This window comes from Lissotriton vulgaris, unplaced genomic scaffold (genome assembly GCF_964263255.1).
Source record: "Lissotriton vulgaris unplaced genomic scaffold, aLisVul1.2 SCAFFOLD_1734, whole genome shotgun sequence".
In the NCBI taxonomy this organism is placed as follows: domain Eukaryota; kingdom Metazoa; phylum Chordata; class Amphibia; order Caudata; family Salamandridae; genus Lissotriton; species Lissotriton vulgaris.
The window spans coordinates 4,720-26,721 of record NW_028246047.1 but is presented as its reverse complement, the minus strand read 5'-3'; the positions used below and the strand labels follow the sequence as shown (position 1 = coordinate 26,721).

The 22,002-nt window shown below is 43.7% G+C and overlaps 1 protein-coding gene across 1 annotated transcript in view; it reads right to left on the bottom strand.

Annotated features, from left to right (window-relative positions):
- SNX30 (sorting nexin family member 30) overlaps nt 1-14,928 on the bottom strand; it is a 187,991-nt gene extending 173,063 nt beyond the window's left edge. Inside the window, exon 1 of the mRNA XM_086949259.1 lies at nt 14,128-14,928. Coding sequence (XP_086805385.1) covers nt 14,128-14,928 — 801 coding nt within the window. The remainder of the gene's footprint in view (nt 1-14,127) is intronic.
- Between the last annotated feature and the right edge of the window lie 7,074 nt (nt 14,929-22,002).

Genomic DNA, 22,002 nt, shown 5'->3' with positions numbered 1-22,002 from the left:
TTGTTGCGTCAGGGGAGGGGGGTGGGGGGGGGGTGCAAGAGAAGTGCTTTTCCTGCCGGTAAGTAACATGCACTGTACTGCAGGAGTCTCGAGGAGACTATGGCAGCGGAATTGTCACAGTTCAAGCCGGTCATATCATTACGGGTTCTGCAAAGCACATGTGATCAGCAAGTTGAGGGTCACGAGTTAGCGAGTCCTGGTAAACAATTTGGCATTGTTTCCCTAGCCACAAACTAATGCTTTATCCAATAAAGGGCCCATCCGGTGAATGATTTCACAAGATGCCTCAAAACCACAGCTGACATCACACAAACAGACCTTTATTCTAGATTGCCTATAGTTGGAGATGCAGGACTGGGCATTGGATGGCCTCTTTGAGGATTTGCAAAAACAACAGGTGATGGACCGAATGAGGATCAATGTCACACATTCAACCCAGTCAAAAGATCTGGGTCCTAATCCATCGTTTTTTTGCACTCCACACCACCCTGGGTTAGACAATGGCGATATGCAAATCAGCTCTGACCCTGTGCCCCATGGGAACAATCCAGGCCGAACTACAAAAGCCATGTCCTTCCCAGAACGGAATCAAGCATCCGAGGACCGGACCGGTTTCGAGGTAACACCTCTCATCAGCCCGGCTAGCTTGACTCCAGTGGTGTGGAGTGCTTGGGACCCACGTCTGGGCATCCCCAGTACACTTATAGCGAGTTTGCAAAAACAACAGGTGATGGACCGAATGAGGATCAATGTCGCACATTCAACCCAGTCAAAAGATCTGGGTCCTAATCCATCGTTTTTTTGCACTCCACACCACCCTGGGTTAGACAATGGCGATATGCAAATCAGCTCTGACCCTGTGCCCCATGGGAACAGTCCACTTGTTGTTTTTGCAATTGCCGCCCTAAGTGCGCTGGGGATGCCCAGACGTGGGTCCCAGGCACTCCACACCACTTGGAGTCAAGCTAGCCGGGCTGATGAGAGGTGTTACCTCGAAACCGGTCCGGTCCTCGGATGCTTGATTCCGTTCTGGGAAGGACATGGCTTTTGTAGTTCGGACTGGACTGTTCCCATGGGGCATCAGGGTCAGAGCTGATTTGCATATCGCCATTGTCTAACCCAGGGTGGTGTGGAGTGCAAAAAAACGATGGATTTGGGCCCAGATCTTTTGACTGGGGGAATGTGTGACATTGATCCACATTCGGTCCATCACTTGTTGTTTTTGCAATTGCCGCCCTAAGTGCGCTGGGGATGCCCAGACGTGGGTCCCAGGCACTCCACACCACTTGGAGTCAAGCTAGCCGGGCTGATGAGGTGTTACCTCGAAACCGGTCCGGTCCTCGGATGCTTGATTCCGTTCTGGGAAGGACATGGCTTTTGTAGTTCGGACTGGACTGTTCCCATGGGGCATCAGGGTCAGAGCTGATTTGCATATCGCCATTGTCTAACCCAGGGTGGTGTGGAGTGCAAAAAAACGATGGATTTGGGCCCAGATCTTTTGACTGGGGGAATGTGTGACATTGATCCACATTCGGTCCATCACTTGTTGTTTTTGCAATTGCCGCCCTTAGTGCGCTGGGGATGCCCAGACGTGGGTCCCAGGCACTCCACACCACTTGGAGTCAAGCTAGCCGGGCTGATGAGAGGTGTTACCTCGAAACCGGTCCGGTCCTCGGATGCTTGATTCCGTTCTGGGAAGGACATGGCTTTTGTAGTTCGGACTGGACTTTTCCCATGGGGCATCAGGGTCAGAGCTGATTTGCATATCGCCATTGTCTAACCCAGGGTGGTGTGGAGTGCAAAAAACACGATGGATTTGGGCCCAGATCTTTTGACTGGGGGAATGTGTGACATTGATCCACATTCGGTCCATCACTTGTTGTTTTTGCAATTGCCGCCCTAAGTGCGCTGGGGATGCCCAGACGTGGGTCCCAGGCACTCCACACCACTTGGAGTCAAGCTAGCCGGGCTGATGAGAGGTGTTACCTCGAAACCGGTCCGGTCCTCGGATGCTTGATTCCGTTCTGGGAAGGACATGGCTTTTGTAGTTCGGACTGGACTGTTCCCATGGGGCATCAGGGTCAGAGCTGATTTGCATATCGCCATTGTCTAACCCAGGGTGGTGTGGAGTGCAAAAAAACGATGGATTTGGGCCCAGATCTTTTGACTGGGGGAATGTGTGACATTGATCCACATTCGGTCCATCACTTGTTGTTTTTGCTCTTTGAGGATTTGGTCACGTGCCTTCCCGAAATTGACAAATTCGGATCACGCCCTAATCCAGGACCCACAGATTCCACCCAAGACTCACATTTCTCCAACAACTGACCTGCTAAGTTGATCGTCGACATATGCGGACACTTGGCAAAAGACTACTAGTCGGAGGAACAGCGAAGGAAGTGAAGCAGGCAAGAAAAGATGTGGTAAATGATGCACAAACTATAGTTGTTGCTACACTAACATCAAGTCATTTTTCTACACGGGATAATAAACCAAGTTCTGTGTTTTAAACGGGTATGGTTGAAAGTATTTTCCCAGAGGAGGTCTGCTTAGAGCTTCTCCGTGACAGTGGGGCTCGTCCCCACCACTGTTGTCTCACTGTGGCACAGCGTCCTGCACAATCCCCCTGGGAGGCCCTACATTTTCTCTTTTCATCCTTGGACTCAGGGATGCCTAGTGCGCACGGAGTGGCTACAAACACCCAGGGCGGACAATAGAGTGGAAATCCTACTCAATCCGAAAGCTCAGAATTCAGCAGCCTCCTCCACTAGCCTCATATTTATAAATGCGTTTGTCCAACGCAAATGTTTAAAACACATACTTTTAAAATAAAGCATCGAACAAAGCCTGGGGCACTCGAATTCACACATTGCCCAGGGGGCATTCGAGTGCCTCAGGCTTTCTGTGGTGCTTTATTTTAAATATATTTGTTTTAAACATATGGCTTTGATTAGTGTGCAAGGTTTACACTCTTTATAGTATCTGATATTTTAGATATAGGAATAGAAGCAGAATCTGGGGCATTTATGAATGGATTTAAACTTATTTCCGGAAAGCATATGACAAACCCAAAGGATTTGTCAGATACAAAACGGGGAAGAAGTGCAGGTCCTAAAAAACGAACATCAGCGGTCTACACAATATTAGATTGATTTTGGGAGCCATAATAATATTTTTTTTATCTTAATTCAATACTAAATAACCTGCATCATTGCACTCGGGGTAAATAAATCTGAGATTCCCTAAAGTGAATTTCTTCGCTTTAAATAACCGAATCCAATCCCAGTCGCCTTCCAATGGAGTGCAAAATTATATTTATAACCGCTGTATCGCGGTAGGCACTAGCTCTCTCAGGTAACAAGGCCACGCTCGTCTGAACATAATTAAACAATATAAAAGATTTAACTACAGGTTAACACCACAACTGCTGAACGATCATGGATTGGAAAATTATTTACTGAAAGTGTTAAATCCTGTTAATTAAATAATAAAGATAAATTCAGCAGACAAGTTGAAATTGGCTGTCTATCGCACACGCTATGAAATCCCAGGGGAAGCAGACTGTCTGCTGGCAGCTCCCACTTGTTCCTGACGCATGGCGCGACCAATCCATGATGGCCTCAATTCAAGGTGTTCCAGTTTTCATTGAGAGAAACGTGATACGTCAATCCCCTCTAGATGCTAGTTTCCTACAGCAACAATGCTACAGGACACGTGCAACATCATATTAGATGCTTCGGGAAACTGGATCAGATTTTCTGGGGTTTAATAGATTTGTATTTAATATAGACTATGCCATCAATAGAAAAACAAACTACATACCTTAAAACAATACACCTTTGTCAATCACAATATCCAATAATAAATCTAAGTGTAATATTGACAGTAACATAAATCAATAAAGATAACATTTCATTTATATAAAGATATGCAAGACAGGAGAAACGACAAAAAAGAAAGGAGAAACAATAGGAACTAACATTAAAAATGCAACAGGTTTCGCCTTCCATTAAGTTAAAGCAATTTGCTTTGCTAAACAATACCATTAGCAAAGCAAATGGCTTTAACTTAATCAAAGGCGAGACCTATTGCATTTTCAATGCTTTTTTTCTTAATCCAGTGCACTGTTCCCTGTGTTGACCTCACCAGAATGGTCTTGCTGAAAGGTTCGGGGGCAGAGTAGGAATGTGTTGTTTCTGAATTAAAATTATCCAGAGCCAGATACTGAGGGCCTAAGTGTCACAGACCTTTGATAATTTAGGCCCACAAAGAACACTTAATTTTTTTTTTTTACCAGGAGGAAGATTATTGTTCCACATGGCCACATTTCAAATTTGTTCATTAACTTCTGGAGGTCATTTCTTTTATGTAAAATAGTTCTGCGTGAGGGTTTTCCAGACTCAATAGCTACTAATAATGGGTGCAACATACATCTTGCGCAGGGAGTACATTTTTGACAGAGAATGGCATCAAGCACTGCAACCATGTAGACACAAGCTAAATGGCTTGAGGCGAGGTTTAATAAACTTTTAACAAATGTATAGAATTGACTGTGCTGCAGCATATGCCATTGCTGATGCACAACGCTAAATGGTTTTGGGCAACTACAACAGTGCTCAATCAACAACTATGTTTACACCCTTAAATTATTGATAAGAAAGGTGTGTGCTGAGCCTAAATTATGGTGGAACACATCTCTGCTTTTGTGGAATCCTCTCTCAACCTAAGCACTAATATTTATGTGTGTGCTCTATTGTATGCTTAGTTCTTTTCCGTTGTACTTGGCAATTTGTTCATTATTGTACAAGATGAAGTCTCTCCTTCGATGTCCATTAGAATTTTACATGAGACTCCATTGCTGTTGGGCAATTCATAAATATAATATTTATGAGTTTCCACGTTGCTTGCTGGTCTGAAATAATTCATTCTTACTCCTGCCTTTTCTGTATCCTTTTAAAAATTGTTCTACATGTTTCAGTCATGCCTACTAGACTGCGTTCACATCGTCTGCTGCTAAGCATATTGTGGCATACCAAGAACAGAGAGGCTTGGAGCCTGCTTGTTACTTATCATGTTTGGGTTTCCTTGTCTCCCTTATTTGCCTGCTTCCTATTCATATGCCACCTTGTCAAACTAGTGTTTGCCTCTTTATATTTTTTGATTGGCTGGCATCTTTGCTTCTGGTTGCTTTTCAATTTTCAAGCACTATTTCCTTCTTTTATGTGAAGTGCTGTATCGGAGTGCATGTGTTTTTGAGACACCTCCCTCAAGTATGTCTCTCCTACAACGTGTTGCTTTCTGCTCCCCGACTGCTTCTCCCCACACCCTTCCCTCTTGCGCTCGCCCATGTGCTTCTCACCATTGCTTCCCCCCACCTTGCCCTCTGTGTGGCTTTCCCCCAAATCCTGTGTAGCTTTTGCCCTCCCCAAATCGGATCAGTAACTAAAAAAAACACCCAAGAAAAGTCTGCATAAGCTTGTACACACCCATGTGTGGCTCAGATGCCTACGAAATGACGAGGTCATCATTTTGTAGGTATATGCACCTACAAAATGACATGTTTTTTTTTTCTTGTAACTTTAATCATGTTGCACATCATTACTGGTGATGTGCGGCATGGCTAAAAAAAATTGTAAAAGCCAATAGATCACACAGAAAAGACCTACTGGCTTTGCCAATTCTTTGTATTGTTGGGATGGTTTGTAAACATAACAATGAATTCACCTTTTTTTGTGAAGCTGCCATATTTTATGCCGTCACCCCTACATGTAAAATGAAACTGTAGTTAAGTTGCGTAATAAAGACATTAATGCTTGGTCTAATCATTTCAAATTGTTCATGCAGGGTCAAAAGATCACTGAAGTTGGACGATCCTGCAAAATCCTGCGTAAGTGTTCTTTCATTCATCCTCTTGGGAGATCACGCAATACAAGTCAGCCCTGCAAGCCGGCAGATGAGGCGTAGGAGTGCTTTAAGCGATTAAGAAATGTAGGGAGACCTTCCAAAGCTGCTGTTGTGCTGCAAAGACCTGTGAGCAGGTGATGAAGTGTCGGGGTGCAGAGATCAAGAAGGTTCTAATCTTCTGCCACAACAGAGAGAAGTAATTTTTTCGGCCTCGTGTAGTCGTGTGAATAGAATGAGTTACACCGGAGGAGAAGACAATCTTCTTAAAATGAGCCCAGCAATTGCAGGAGTAATGGCCCTCTGTGCAGAATCACATGATCCCTATGGAACAGGAACACGGACAACGGGAAGGGGCGGGGGGATAAAGAACACGATCATCAGGAGTGGGGTGGGAACAGGGAACTAACGTGAAGAAGCTTCTGATAAGAAGCTTGGTTGCCATGACAATAGAAAGCTATTGTCACAAGATGGCATCGGACTGTCCACAGTCCGTACGTACACACGCACGCAGTTAGGTTTGGCCACATGACAGAGCAGCCATCTTTGTCCATCCCTACGCGTACATGTAAGGCTTTCGGAGAATCGATTACAAAAGGCACTAGCATGGCGAGAGCAGTGCATGCGCTGCTATCGCCAGGCGAGACCTAAAAAGCAAAGGTGGTGTCAAGTGTAATAGGAGTGTAACAAGTCCTATGGAAATACAATAAACAATGCAATATAATTTAAAAAAATATTGCAACAATATATAAGAGCCCCAGACAGAGAAGGTGACTAAGGGTCAGTAGGGCTGACTCTTTTTACAGTCACTGGGCCATAAAAGCTGAAAAGGCCTGCCTGGGAGAGTTGGGAGCCAGATTGGTCTGTTCACCGGTGGCCACAGAAGTGCAGCCTGAGAAACCAAATACCGACCCTCAAAGGTTGCACAAGAGTCTGCTGGAATCAGGAGACTCCGAGTGCAGTTTGGTCAACCAGCAAGGGAGTTACTGCCAGTTAAAGGAAACCACTAGTTTTGGTGTAACTGGAAACTTGTAGACCAGTGGCAACAGTTTCTTCGCTGGAGTTTGAGGGACATTGACTCCCGAGGTCAAAGTCACCCCACTGTGTTCATTGACAGAGTGTTAGACACTGAAAAAACCCCAACACCGGCTCACCGAACTTAAGCATCTTCTGCATCCCTTGCAGCAGGGCCACTCCATTGACTCACATTTTGATTTGCCCGCAGACCGTGTGACAGGATTGGAGACTGCTTGAACTGTGAAGTAACTCTTCAATTGGACCTAATTGGTACCTGTGACTGACTCCTCGTCATAGTTAGTTGCCATAAAAGTTTCCTTATAGTCGTTTTCAAGTTACTTGTCTTGGCTAACCTTAAGCTGTGAATCACAGTAAAATACTGCGATTTATTATGCAAAGTGAAAATATGTGATTTACTGTTATTTTTAATTCATATTTCCAGATCCCTCCAGTGAGTTTTTGCTGTTGAGGTGTCTAAACACAAAACTAAAATAAATGTTCATACATTTTTGTCAGTTTTATTGTGTTTCGCTTGCAACTAAAATTCGTTTTCAAAACAACTGTTTTGGTACTTTTTAATGCCTTACACTTGTGTTCCTTTGATCAAGCCTGACTGCTCTAAAACATCTACCCAGGACTAAGCTAAGGTCTTACAAATACAACAGACAACCTGCCTAATACGGAATTGTGCCTTTATTACATGGTGAGGTTGCACAGCCATGCCATATAATAATATCTTCACATTTTCCAAATAGAATTTTAAAATGTTACCGGTCCGATCAACATTTAGTCCATTACACCTTTTATTAATTTCAGAACATTTGATTAGTTTTTTAAAGAAATACCAGGATAAGGAGTAATGTATATGTCTGACATAGTAGTAAAAGCATCATTTATGTTCAAAGGAAGTATAGTTAATAATTAACAAAGAAAGATAGTAACACTCTCAAACATTTCTTCTGCACAAGTATGGATCTTCCAATTCTATATTTTTGCTCTCCCCTCCACCTCCTTATCCCTTATAGTTTTAATGGAAGTTGCAGCGTAATATATTTTAGGAGCTCTAAAATTAAAGGCTGCCATAGTAAATTGACATAAGCAGGAAGTATCAACAGCTTTAATATTGTTACTATTTCTTTGTACTGTTTCTTGCAAGAATAAGGAAGCCTATAAGAACTTTGCAATTCAGAAAATGGAGTTAAAGTCATATTTAAAAAAACTGAGATACACAGAACAAGCCCTTTATTCCCAACAGGCCCTTCTGCCATTCTATTGAATGGTTTTATTATACCATAAGGATGAATTAAAAAACACGATCCCCGTGCAATTTATCATTACGATACCCTCTGTAGGAAGGTAGATACCTGACTATGGTTGCCCCCGACTTTTTGCCTGGTGTTTTGCTGGTTTTCCGACTTAGTTGACCTGGGGCCCTGCCAATCAGGACCCCAGGCCTACTGCTCTCTCTCTAAAATGGATTCCACGTACCTTAGGTACATTTCCAATTGGTACTGGGCCCCCTTATCAGACCCTGTAACTCAGGGCATCGGTGTACCCAGGGCCTACCAGGGGCTGAAGCATGTATTATGCCACCCCTGGATGGCCATCTAAATCTGACACAACTGGCTGCACGACAGCTGGGGCAAGGTGGCGTACTCGCCCTTTGCTTTAGATATAGTATACCTATATCTAACCCTAAAATGGACACCCGAATTCCTATCAGTCACTCCTATGGCAGGCCTTGACAATCCTGAAGGCAGAGTGCGTGGAACCGTGTGAATTGGGCTCTGGCACGAGCCGAGCCCGGTTGCAGCTTGCGGAACCAAGACCCAATGGCTGTTCCATGATAACGCGTACCATATCGCTAACTTCGGTATCGCGTTATCAAGACATGTCGAGTAAGGTGTCATACGAATCGGGATACTGACCCCTCACCAATGCTGGGACGGGGTTAGCATTCCACCCTTCTAGAGGGACACGACATGTACATAACTGTGAACCCCGGTTAAAGTTAACTAAAGCCTCAGCTCCACAAAATGGATGCTGCCACCACAGACACGTGTCTGACCTCCTGCTGCTGGGAGTCCTTCCAGCGAGGAGAGCTTGGACAAAGGGTTTCCTGTCCGGGGCGGTGCTCGCACCCTCCCAGACAGGGTTTTGTGTATCCTGGGTAGGCAGGGCTTTACAGGAAGGTGACTGCGGAGTGGCACCCCGGTGCTCACTACGCATCTGCCGGCTAGAACCAGTTTCAGGGGCACACCAGCCCCCGACCTGGGGAAAGTCCGGCAGGGGAGAGGGGTGTAACCACCCCCCTTCCTGGTCCCACCCCTAGGGCAGGACCTAGTTGCGTACCCACCCCTTTCTTTAGGATAAAGGCAGGAGCGGGGACCCTTCCAAATTAGATCATCTTTGAATCAAGAATACTTTCTACGAAAGGAACTCTCGACTCTTCTCAAGATTTCTCCCTTGTGGCTAAGGAGTAGTCACCCTGCATCCGCAGGCACCATCTAAGAACTCTGCGGTTTGCTGCACGTCCTTCCTCAGGAATACGACTGCCCAGCTCGACGAGATCCAGCTTCCCTGGCACCTCTGACCTCTACCCACATCGTCGGCTCAGCTGAGATCCGTGGGTGCGACGAGACCTCGAGGGACCGGCCATCTTCAAAACCTGCACGATTTCTTAACCAGCACGACCACCGAGGGATCCTCTGGTGAGTGCTCTGGGGTCCGAGAAGCCCCGACCCTGAGCAGCTCCAGCACCGAAGTTCAGCCTCCCTGCATCTCCACGATCTGCGTGGGGCCCTTCTGCTCTTTGCTGCTCAGCACGTTGTCCGGCTACTAGCCCGCTGGCTTGTGGCCTTCTCGACGACGCCCGACAACCAACGCTGCTGGTCTGGTTGCTCCAGACTGGCCTTTGCTCCCTTCTGAGAGAGGAGCACCCCGGACCCTCCTGGTCCACTCAAGACGCCATTTTAGGTCCACCACGTGGCCCTGAATTTGCCAAGGCTTGTTGCCCCAATCCTGGGCCCAGCGACGCCGACAGCATCAACCTTCGTGGGACAGCTTGCACCTCCATCCTGGTCGCCGACAACGCCTCCTGGTCCGTGAGACTACAGAGCCTAGCATCGCCCACTCACCTAGTCGAGGTGACGATCATCCGGTGCCCTCCTGGTACCCTCTGACTACTGGCTAGTAGTTACGAACTTGGTCCCCTCTGCTTTCAGGTGTCATCCATCTCTGATCCAGGCTGGGATCTCTACGAACTATCTCCACTGGTCGCCGGCCAGCAACTTCTTCCTTCCGGCTCCTGGTTCGTCAGCGAGGACTCCCGACGTCTGTAAAGACTTGTGCAGCCGCAGCCCCTGGGCTAGGTAACTTCGGCATTTCGGTGCCCGCATAGCCTCATTATCTAAGGGTCCCGAGTTCCTATCGCTTCCGACTTACCTTATCGGGTTCGCCCGAGACCACTAAACTTTCCGTGCCCTCGGGCACTTGTATAGATTGTGCACTTGAAGTATTTTCTTAAGAATTTTGTTGTGTGCTTAGTACCCTGTCCTCATAAAGAGTACAGGGCTGTTGTGATTCTAATAAATACACTGTTTATTTTCATAACACTTGTGTGGTGTCCTTTCACTTGGTGTTCAAGGGGTATGTGATGGTATAACAGCTGGCTTAACACGCCCCTTAGAGTTTAGCCCGAAGACTGCTCGTATCCACGCTACTAGGATAGCTGGTCTAAGGTTGACTTACAACCAAGCACCATAAGGGTCGTTTGGACTGATGCAAAGTGCTCACTAGAATAGTGAGCACTGCATATCAGGCCAACTTCTCACACCCTCTTTAAAAATAAAAGGTAAAATTAGCGCTTTTTCTAGAAAGACCTTTTATGGGATTTCGTTTTGTATCCAAAGGTATCAACCAGTGCTGGGCTGGTTTCAAGTAGAAGGATACATAATATAAAGAAAGGTTAGGAAAACAGACATTACAATGTACTTTTAATGGCTTCAATTTATTTACAGAAGTTATGGGGTTTGCATTTTCACACAAAATTGTATAGAGTGAAATCCATATGTTTACACAATGAAACTGGAAGTTACAATTGCAACATGGACTCTGTATATAAAATTATAGGACGACGTAATTTTAATAGAAACCAGTCTTCCCTGTCGAGATAGTAATCTCTCAAGAAGTACATTCGTGTTCCATTTGGTAAAATCTAATGACTTTTAACCGTATTTTATGATTATTTGTATACCATAGACCCAAATATTTGAACCTGCCCCTATTTCAGAGTTGACAAAACTACTGCACATATATTGAACACAAAATGTATTCAAGAAAACAAATTCAGATGTATCTAAATTCAACATATAATTCAATATCTTTGAAAATGAATCAACCTATTGAAAGTTAAAAAAAAAGTAGAAATCTCTTTGCTCACTAGCAGGCAGTAAAAGTTCACCTGCAAAAAGAAGATTATTCAACTTGCTTATCCCCATTTATAAAACCTTAATGGAGACATTGTGTATTAAGCCTTTAATACAAACTAGAAGATGGCCAACAGCCATGAACGGCCATATTGCTGCACTACCAGTTCCTGTTACTATAGTCTACGTTTGCTTCACGGAATTCTTCCCATACGCCTACCACCCATCTTAGAACTTTAGTTCAGGCAATGGTAATTAGTCGTTTGAACTATGGAAATGCTTTGCTGGCCGAAGTGGGAGAGACCTTGCTTGCTAAATTACAAGTAATACAGAACACTGCAGCTAGAATGATTCAAAATCGCCCTGCAGGCTCCCCCAAGATTCCTTTGCTCAGAGAACTGCACTGGCTACCAGTAAAAAAATGTTTTTTTTTTAAATCTGCTGTTTAACTTATAATGCCTTGAAAGGCAGAGGTCCCCTTTACTTGCAAAAGAAACTCACAAATTACTCACCCTGCAGAAACCTCAGATCCAGCACATTAGGCCTTCTTCAGGTTCCCCGAATTCGCCTGACTCGCACAGGGGGCAGAGCATTCTCATATCGCGCTCCAAAATACTGGAATAAGCTCCCCATGGCCCTGTGCAAAATTTCCAGTTATAGTACCTTTAGGAAACAATTAAAAGCCTTTTTGTTCTAATTGTTGCCTTTGATTCGCTTTGGTTCTCCCAACCTCAGGTCACTATTTCTAGGCAGCGCAGAGATGCCCAAGGGCGAGTCGAGCGCTTTAGAAATAAAGCTAAAATAACATAACACCATGGTCTAGCACACCTTTTTACGTGAAAGGGGTCTGAATATAATTTATATAGAAGGCAGCTTTCTGATTTAAGTATTGATATCCTATTAGGAAACCTGTCCCCTCAACCAGCCATCATAGAACTTTAAACTACTCTCAACTTAAATGATCAAATGAAAAATAATTTGATTTCTTAAAATATGCCGCACCAAAGGTGCCTATGGCCCAAGCCCTTGGCCCATGTAACCAAATACACAGTTCACATTCAGAGTCCTCTTCAATTTCCATTTTTTTAAAAATTTGCTTTATGTACACAGCTCCAACGCATGAGCTATTATAGAGCTTTAAAAAAAAAAACTAAAAAAAGGGAGTCAGATAATTGTTGTTAAATTTACAAGAGTTTAATTAGGGGGGGCGAGTGGGCAGTGGTTGAGAGGTGGACATTAGGATGGGTATGGGGCCACTGGGGATCAGTAGCAAAATTCAAATGAGAGACCAAACTAAAAGAGGCATTTTATTATTATTATATTTATTTTTATAGAGCGCGCAGCTACCCGGAGGTTTCCCGGCGCTAGAGACATTTTGAGTGAAAAATACAGTAGGGGGACAGAGGGGCCTGTAAAAGGGTTATTGGTTAAACAACCATGTTTTTAGGTTCCTACGGAATTGGAGGTAGCATTTGTCCGTGCGGAGCTGGATGGGGAGAGAATTCCAAAAAGAAGGGGCAAGGTATGAGAAGGAACGTCCACCCATTCTTGCTCTGTTTATCCTAGGTATCTGAAACTTATGTTGGCATGAGGAGCGTAGGGTTCTTGGGTGGCAATATTGATGAACAAGGGTGCTTAGGTAGGATGGTGCTTTGCCTGCCTTAATTCTGAGCGTAAAACACATGGCTTTAAACTTTGTGCGGCTTTCGATTCAAAGCCAGTGAAGACTACGTAGACCAGAGGAGGTGGGAGATTTTTTGGGCAGTTTGCAGAGCAGTCTAACCGCTTCGTTTTGTACTGTTTGAAGTTTCTTAGTGACTTCTTTACAGGCTCCCAGGTACAAGATGTTGCCGTAGTCCAGTCTAGATGTGATTAGGGCCTGGACTACGGTTTTTTGTGTGTCCTGGGGGAGCATCCATATGATTTTCCTGAGCCACTTGAGGATGGTAAAACAAGTGGCTGCAACTCTGACCGCTTGTTGTTTCATAGACATTTGGTCATCAAAAATGATGCCAAGATTGCGGGCGGTTTTGGAGGGAGAGGGTGTGGAACCCATCTGAGGTGGCCAATGTTGAGGGCCCCATAAAGCAGTGTGTTTACCAAACAGAAGCAGTTCGGTCTTTCCTCCGTTGAGTTTTAGTTTGTTATCATGCATCCATTTGGCAATGTTGTTAAGGCCGGAGCAGAGGGAAGACGGGTTAGAGTGTGCATTAGCGGAGAGTGAATAAATAAGCTGGGTGTCGTCAGCATATGAGTAACTCGTCAACGCAGATTGTTCTGCTAAAGTAGCAAGGGGACTGATGTATAAATTGAACAAAATGGGGCTGAAAATCGAGCCTTGGGGAACCCCAAATTGAGAGTCATGGGGTTTTGAGGAGGATGTGGAAGAAAAGACTTGGAAGGTTCTGTCAGTAAGGAAACTTTTGACCCATGCAAGGGCAGATCCAGTTATACCGCAAGTTTGCAAGGTGTTCAGGAGAATGGTGTGGGAAACCGTGTCAAACGCGGCACTGAGGTCGAGTAAGAGGAGTGCCACGGTTTCCCCATTGTCAACTTGCTGGCGTATAGTCTCGGAGACCCCTAGAAGGGTTGATTCGGTTGAAAAACCTGCTCTAAATCCCGACTGGGATGTGTGAAGGAGGTTATTTGTTTCTGTAAAGTTGGTAAGTTGGGTAACAATGTGTTTTTCCAAGATTTTCGAAAATAGGGGTAGGAGCGAGATTGGGCGGAAGTTAGACGGGTCATCTGGATCCGCAGTAGCTTTTTTCAGTAATGGTGATACCATGGCATGTTTCCATGCCTTGGGAACTTTGGCTTCCTTTAAGGAGGAGTTAAGGAGCACCAGAATGAGCGTAAGTGATGAGGTGTCAAGTGTCAGAAAGATTTGGGGGAGAAAGGGGTCCAGAGGGGAACCAGATTTGATGGTTTTAATGATTTCACGTAATGATGACATATTTAGCAGATCCCAGTTAGCTAAAATCTGAGGGGTGTTACCTAAAGATGGATCTGGTCTAACATCATCAGAGTGAGGAGTCATTTCCTGAGGTTCAGGTACTATTGGAGAAGAAGTTGGGTCTTTGAAGTCTGCATAAATTTTGACTATTTTGTTTATAAAGAATTCTGCGAGAACATTGCACTGTGAAGAGTCTAGACAAGGGGCTTTCGGTTGACAGGTGGAACCAGAGAGTTCTTGCACAATTTTAAAAAGTGCTTTGGGACGGTTTTGAGCATTTTCAATAGTTGATTTGGTATATTCAGCTCTGGCTATTTTACATATAGCATGATATTTCGATAGGGCAGCTTTATATAGTAGCTTTATTGAGGGGTCGTAGTTTGCACGCCATCGACGCTCTAAATTTTTACAAGCAGTTTTTTCAAGTTTAATTGATTCATTAAACCAGGGGTTAGGGGGATGATGTGGGTTCCGTTTTTTATTTCTTTGTGGAAGGCATACATTGATGGCAGAGCTAAGCCAGTTATGAATGACTGCGGTTTCCTCGATGTTTGTTATGTTAGTGAGGGGCCTGGTTTCATCCAGGCGTGCATTCAGCTGAGCAGTATCGAGTTTTTTCCAATTTCTCATTACCCTAGGTCCAGTGGGAGCATTCTGAGAAGTAACAGGTAGGGGGACAGTTATTGTAAATTCCACCAAGTAATGGTCGGACCAAAGGATGGGTACATGTGGTTTACATACAATATTATCAAGATTGGAAAAGACCGGGTCAAGTAGATTGCCGGCCTTATGGGTTGGGCCAGAATTGCAGAGAGTAAGGTTTAACCCCTTCCGTGCTGATGACGAGCCTAGGCTCGTCATGCAGCACGGTGCTCGTGTGCTGGTGACGAGCCTAGGCTCGTCATGAGCCGTGGAACGCTCACACGCGGGGCTAATTTCCCCGCTGTGCTGAGCGTTCCATTGCGCGGGCGTGGTCATGACGAGCCCAGGCTCGTCACCAGCTCATGAGCACAGCGGCGCCGTGCCCGGCCCCCCTCCACCCCGCGCTGTGGGGAAATTAGCCCCGCAGCGAAGGGGTTAATGCTGCTAGGTCAGCTATAAGGTTGGTACTGGTATGGCAGGAGATATCGTTAAAGTGGATATTTAGGTCTCCGACTATCAGAAAGGTAGCGGACTTTAACAGGAACGGGGCAATGAACTCAGGAAAGGAAGTTGCCCAGGTGCTGGCTGTGCCAGGAGCACGATAGATTAGAGCACCGGATAAAGTGAAGTTTGGGGATAGTAGAAGCTTGAAGGATCCAGCTTCGCAGTTTTGGATATCAAGGTCTATCCATTTGCATGTGTATATATTTTGGAAAATGATTGCAATCCCACCTCCCTCTTTATGCAGTCTATTTTTGCCATTTGACAAAAGGCATGGCTTATGTATTCAGTCTTTGCAGGAATAAGGCACATGTATACATTTCAACGCTTTATTTTTTGCCAACATGCTTCTTTCAGCTAGATGGCAACGTCCTGCAATGCAATAAAACATAAGCGATGGACAAAGCTAGGGACAGATAGAGAAGGATAAAAGTACACAAAAAGGCCGTCAATAAGGCTGATTTGGGATTTTGAGTGAAAACCTGTTATACACTACACAGTGTTGTTGCTTTGTTGGTGGAAGGATTGCAAACAGCGTATTTTATTTCTAAAAACGTTTACAAGCATATTGCTATGTTGCACGCTGCAACATTTTACAAAAGAAAAGTTCACAAAATAAAACCAGAAACTATGTTTAAAATGTTAAAGAATGTATATAGCGTACTCAACCCTGCACATGACCAGAGGTTATAAAACACCCCCCCCCCCCCCCCCGCTTAGCTCTGCAGTCGTATAAAACGCGAGAGCAGAAGAAACAGAAAATAAATGAAGAATGATAGCATCTATGCACAATAAACAAAAGCAGGGCAGGAATACTCAACAAAGAATACATAAATAGCAGTAACATCCACATCACCAAAAACAAAGTCACCAGAGGCACAAAAAAACATACACAACCAAGAATGTCGGTGATAAAGTCTTCTTCCATTGACTTCTGAACTGAATGTTATGTTATGGTATTTTTATTTGTATCGCGCACAGCTGCCCCAGCAAAGGGGCGTCCTGGCGCTTTGACAAGATCGACACAACACAACACCACAGAATACCAGAGGGACCAAAGAACACAGCAAGGGAGCTAAACAAATAAAATGGTTTTAATGGCCCGTCTGAACTGAAGAAGATTGTCAGAGAAGCAACTCAAGAGGAAGGCAGATCCAAAAAGAAGGACCAGAGAAAACAAGCACTGGCAAGGCCCATAGTTCCATTTTTGGATTACATAAAGGTTAGTGCATGCACGTCAAACCTTTTGGCTTTTCCAAAAATGATTTACCAGTGCTAAGCCATGTAAATGCAAGCATTCAGAAATTCGGTGTGCATGCACAAATGCTCATTATCGCATTAAAGCCGCACTCCTGGCTCTGCCAATGCTGGGACAAACATGAGCAAAAAAAAGATTGCTTTCTGCATAGACTCCATATAGGAAACAAAGAACGGAACGTGTCAAAACTGTGTGATGATTGAGTGTACATTTCAGACGCTAAATACTCCCTCGTGCATTCCAATGGAAGCACTTTCTAGATGGAGAAATGATACGAGACATGGCCAACAGAACAGCATGAGGTGAAAGTGATACACCAGACGGCAGAACCAAATCAACCCATGTATTTTTTCAATAACTATAGCAATACATCGTGCCGACAGCTCAGCTGTCAAACCAGCCCTAAAAATAATTGCGTCTTTTTTTATATATATATTTTTATTTGTATTTTCACAATAACAAACATATGACATTACAGTATAGACATTAATGCGTATTTTATCATAAGGAGCCCAGTCTCTGAGTTTAGTCTGTTTATGGTACAAGAGACTGAGTTTCCCTGCCCCTCTGCCTTGCAACCTTTAACATATAACATTAAGTCTTTCAGATGTAAAAAAGTATGCATTTAAATGGAAGCAGTAGGAAACACCTAAACAACCAATAGAACAGGCATTTCCATTTGCAATAGGTCTTGCATTTGCAAGAGTTTAAGCTATTGGTATTGTAAATGACAGTGCCTTTTATTTATCTGTGTTGATAAATTACACATAAATAAAAGGCATTGTCATTTACAGTGCCAATAGCTCAAACTGACCTATTTCCTTTCAAAGAAACGGCCTTCATTGTCCCGGGTTGCTTGAAAAGCGAAAGCGCACATCATGCTGAATGTTGCAGGAAAGCATGTTGTGCCTGCAGTAGGAGAAACTCATTAAAGAAAATAGTGCTTAAACCCTGAACAAGCATTTGCAATGCAACAGGTCTCGCATCAGTTAGAGTTAAAACGTTTGGCGTTGAAAATAATAGTGCAACACCAATAGCTCTAATTTTTTGTAATGCGAGACCTAACTATGCCACTACGGCACAAAATGCACACACAGATGACAGAACAATGGGAGTACGTATTTGGTAAACAAAAGATATGTGATTACGAAGGCCATAGAGACAACACACACAAAAAAAATACAACATAATAAGAGGGTCGGAGTGTCCTTAACCACATGGCTGCTGGCCGTTTTCCCCCCCTGTGCTGGAAAATGCCATTTTAGTGGCACCATGACGAGCTCAGCTCGTCATCAGCACACGACACCCGTGGGTGATGACGAGCTGAGCTCGTCATCAGCATCGAAAGGGTTAATTATTAAAGAGAATCGGAATGTCAATACTCCAAAGGCAAAACAGACTGCAGAAAAAATAAATCAGAATACATTTAATATATAAGCAGATGTGAATGTGTGTTCACACAAACAAATATGTATAAAAGAGGAGAACATTGCTCTCTCGTTTTCATAATGAGACAAGTGGCAAGACACAAAACCATGGTTCTTCCCTGCCTAATATGTGGGTCCCCACAGCTTCCCATATCTCAGATATTCACAGGCCTTCAAAGGAATGGGGGCTCCCTGAATATTGGGGGCTTCCTGCACCATGCCTCTAAATGGAATATATGGATTAAATGTATAGGTTTTCCAGGGACAGCTCTGCCCTTTCTAATTGTTAAGAATGCGCTGAACGTTTTTACCATGTGTCCCCTTGAACCATAACTTTCTAAAGTGTTTACAAAACGTGGTGTACAAGAAAGATCTTAAACATGTGTAATGTAAAAATGTCCCTTTTGAAAACATACCGTCAATACAGAAATATTATTTTTCGGATATGCCGCTTAGCAATTAATGCACAAGTGTATGCACCGTCTGTAAGGCACAGACTAGCGCACTAATCTAGGAGAGGCACCAGAGCGGCCATTGTATTACCAACCAGTGTGCTAGCAAAAAAAAAAAAAGCATGGAGTAATAAAACGCAGCCTAACTTGTCAGTGTCTTCGCAGGTTGGCAATGTCCGAATTCGGAGCGCTGTTACTCTGTTGTGATTCTAGTTGTTATTTTCTTGCACTCTTCCTATTGGTTGCTAAGCACGCGCTAGCATTGGAATGTTGAATAGTATTTAAGTGACGTCATACTGAAATGCCGAGTAGACTTCCGTGACTCAGCGAAGTCACTGCTCCTCTCACAATCTCTTATAATTGTAGAATAATATATATACTTTCACTTATTCTTCGTGTGGTGCCATTCTTCGACCACACAATTGGCGACGAGGACGGGACAAAACGTTCAGAGCTTGTGGAGGAAAGTTTCTTCAGGAGCCCGATATATTATTTCAAGGCCGGTATCTACTTGTGTTTTTTTTTTAAAAAAAGGAGTATTCCTTATAGTAATATCGCTTCTTTTTATATTTCGAGCTGTGCGCTATAGAGACTGGTGAATTCTTCAAATGTCTACAATCGCGCTGTACGGAAGAAGAGTTTGAGGTCGAAAGGCTGTTTAAAGAAAATTGTCAGGCAAGTGAGGAGATTCACGTTTTTCTAGATATGTTTAGCATCTGGTGAATCTTTTTCCTCATATGTTAAAGCATTGCTGTGTCAGTCGCAGAACGTATTAAGGAGTCGTTACGGAGGAAGGCAGTTCACCGTTGTAAAAGTTCATTGGAACTCGGTAACGGTCAACTGTCAATTTCAGCTGACGCATTTCTGTCATCACACCAACCATCTGATCGGCAACATCGGTATATCCAAGCAGCGCGAGTACGTCATCACGTCACTGACTTCAAGTACACGAAGCCATCTTGGATTAACTTTTTTCTCATCGGAGCTGCTGTTTACTTCACGCAGTCGGCATTAATTAGGATAGGTGTGTTTGACGAATTTAAGCGAAAGGAATTGCTAAAGGTAATCTGGGAGTTAAAAACAATCGGTACATTTATCTGGCTTAAGAAATCACATTGTATTCTTAAAATGTGAATCTCGAGACATTTTTGAGAACCAATTACGCATAATAGTACAATGTTCATGTTATGTTATGTTATGTTATAGGTATTTATTGTGCGCACAGCTGCTCCAGCAAAGGAGCGTCCTGGCGCCCTAACAAGGTAGAACATAGCACAACTAAAAACCAAATCAGATAGGAACAGCTAAAAGGAGAGACTAAAACAGAAATGTTTTAATGGCTTTCCGAAAATGCATGAGATCCTCCAACAAACGAATTTCCACCGGGAGAGAATTCCATATTGCTGCGGCTTTTAAGCGCATGCTATACAATTTAGTTCTAATTGTTGTTTTCTCTTTCATTCTAAAACGCATAATTAACCCCACAGTATACTATAGCGACAGCATCACAATTGATTTCTTAATTAAAAAAGAGACTGAAGAGGAGGTTAAAGTTATGGCCAATGAGATAAATTTTAATGCGCCAGCACATTTCCTTGATGTGCCAGGTAAACCAGTGATGAAATGGAAGAACTGGTACAGGGCTTTCGAAAATTATCTAGTTGCAATTAACGGCAAGAAATATGATCCTGAGAGGAAAAAAGCAGTTCTTTTTGGACTACTAGGGATTGCTGGTCAAGAAATGTTTGACAGCCTTCCAGAATTCGAAACTGAACCGGGACAGTTTATTCCCCTAGATGAATTTCAGGAGGCTGTGAAAAGATTAGAAAAGCAATTTGATGAGAACATTATGGTTGGCAGGCATCGCTTTGCAATGAGGAAACAGTCAGTAGGAAAATGTAGAAGAGTATAATTGGGAGTTTAAGGGTTCTTGCCACCAAATGTGATTTTGGTGACATGGTAGACGTATACATACGTGATCAATTTGTATTTCACTGTTTTGAACACAAAATACAGGAACGTTTGCTTGCTTGTAAAAACCCCAAAGTTATCTGATGTAATTGATATTGCCAAATGCATAGAACATTCAGTGAAAGAGAGAAAAGAACTGGCCAGAGCCAATGGTTCTTCATGTTCAAATGTTTCATAAGAAGGAAGTTGGTGCTAATAATTCTTACAGGCCTAATTATAATTCTAATTCTTCCCATCTTGTATGTTTTCGATGTGGTTGTCATAACCACAAGGCAGATTCTGTAAATTGTCCGGTCATTGGAAAGAGATGCACAAGATGCCAGAAGGTAGGGCATTTTGCAAGCGTGTGTGGAAAACGACCAGTTCATTACCTGTGGTTTACCAACCAAGTTTTGAACCTCTAGCACCAGGGGGTTATGATCAGAGACCACTCGTGAAAGCTTTCTAATTTTGCAGATGGAAAGAAGAGATGGAGAAATCAAAAAATAATCTAGCCGTGCTATAGCCCTATGTGGTGCGGAGTAATATGTACTACCCACCCCGAGGGATTGTGTTGCTCCCAAACCTCTATGAGCCCATTATCATTCATCATTTGAATTAGAGCCCTATGACTTCTTTTTCCGGCCTACGAATTTAGTCGGATCCCCCCTCCACAGCCCATTTAGGCCCTTAATATCAAAGTCTCCACACATGATGATAGGAAGAGGTCACTTAGCTAGTTGCGTGTTTACGTAATTAAGCATTTCTGGGTCATCAACCGTCGGGCCATAAATTATGCAGAGCGTAAAATTAAATCCTTGTGCTTGGCACTCCTCTATAACCCAACGACCATAAATATCCGATTGGTATTTTTTCACTAGTATAGTTTTTCCGCGAGCAAGTAGCGCCACTTCCCGGATCCTAGTCCCTTGTGATGTACATGCTATTAATCGAAACCCCAACTGATCCAGGAAAAACTTACGAGACCCCTCAACATGCTTCTCCTGTAAGCAAACAATATCCAACCGCAGGGATTTAAGATATTCTTTCAGCATCCTTCGTTTGGCACCATCATTTAGCCCACATATGTTAATAATTGCTATCCGTATCCTATGTGTGGTTTTCCTAATTTATCATCATGTTTGTAACCTAGTGCTTGTTGCTTCATTCCTGCTTCCATTACTTCTGATACGTGTAGCCCAGAACGGTTTTCCTTACAAGATGGTGATTTTTTTCCAAAATACACAAAAATTGCTCTTGGCATTACATATCAGTCTCTGCCCGATTGAGGGGTCTTCCTTAGCATCATAGGAAACCAGTGAACACGATTCTCTGCCTCCCAGTTCCAGTGTAGGAGCTCTGGGAAGGCTCCCTTCATCAACCTCAGGATATAGGCTTCATGTCCTCCCCTTTCATGCCTTCTTCGATCCCAAGAATCCGGAGGTTATTCCGCCCTTGTCGATTTTCAAAATCC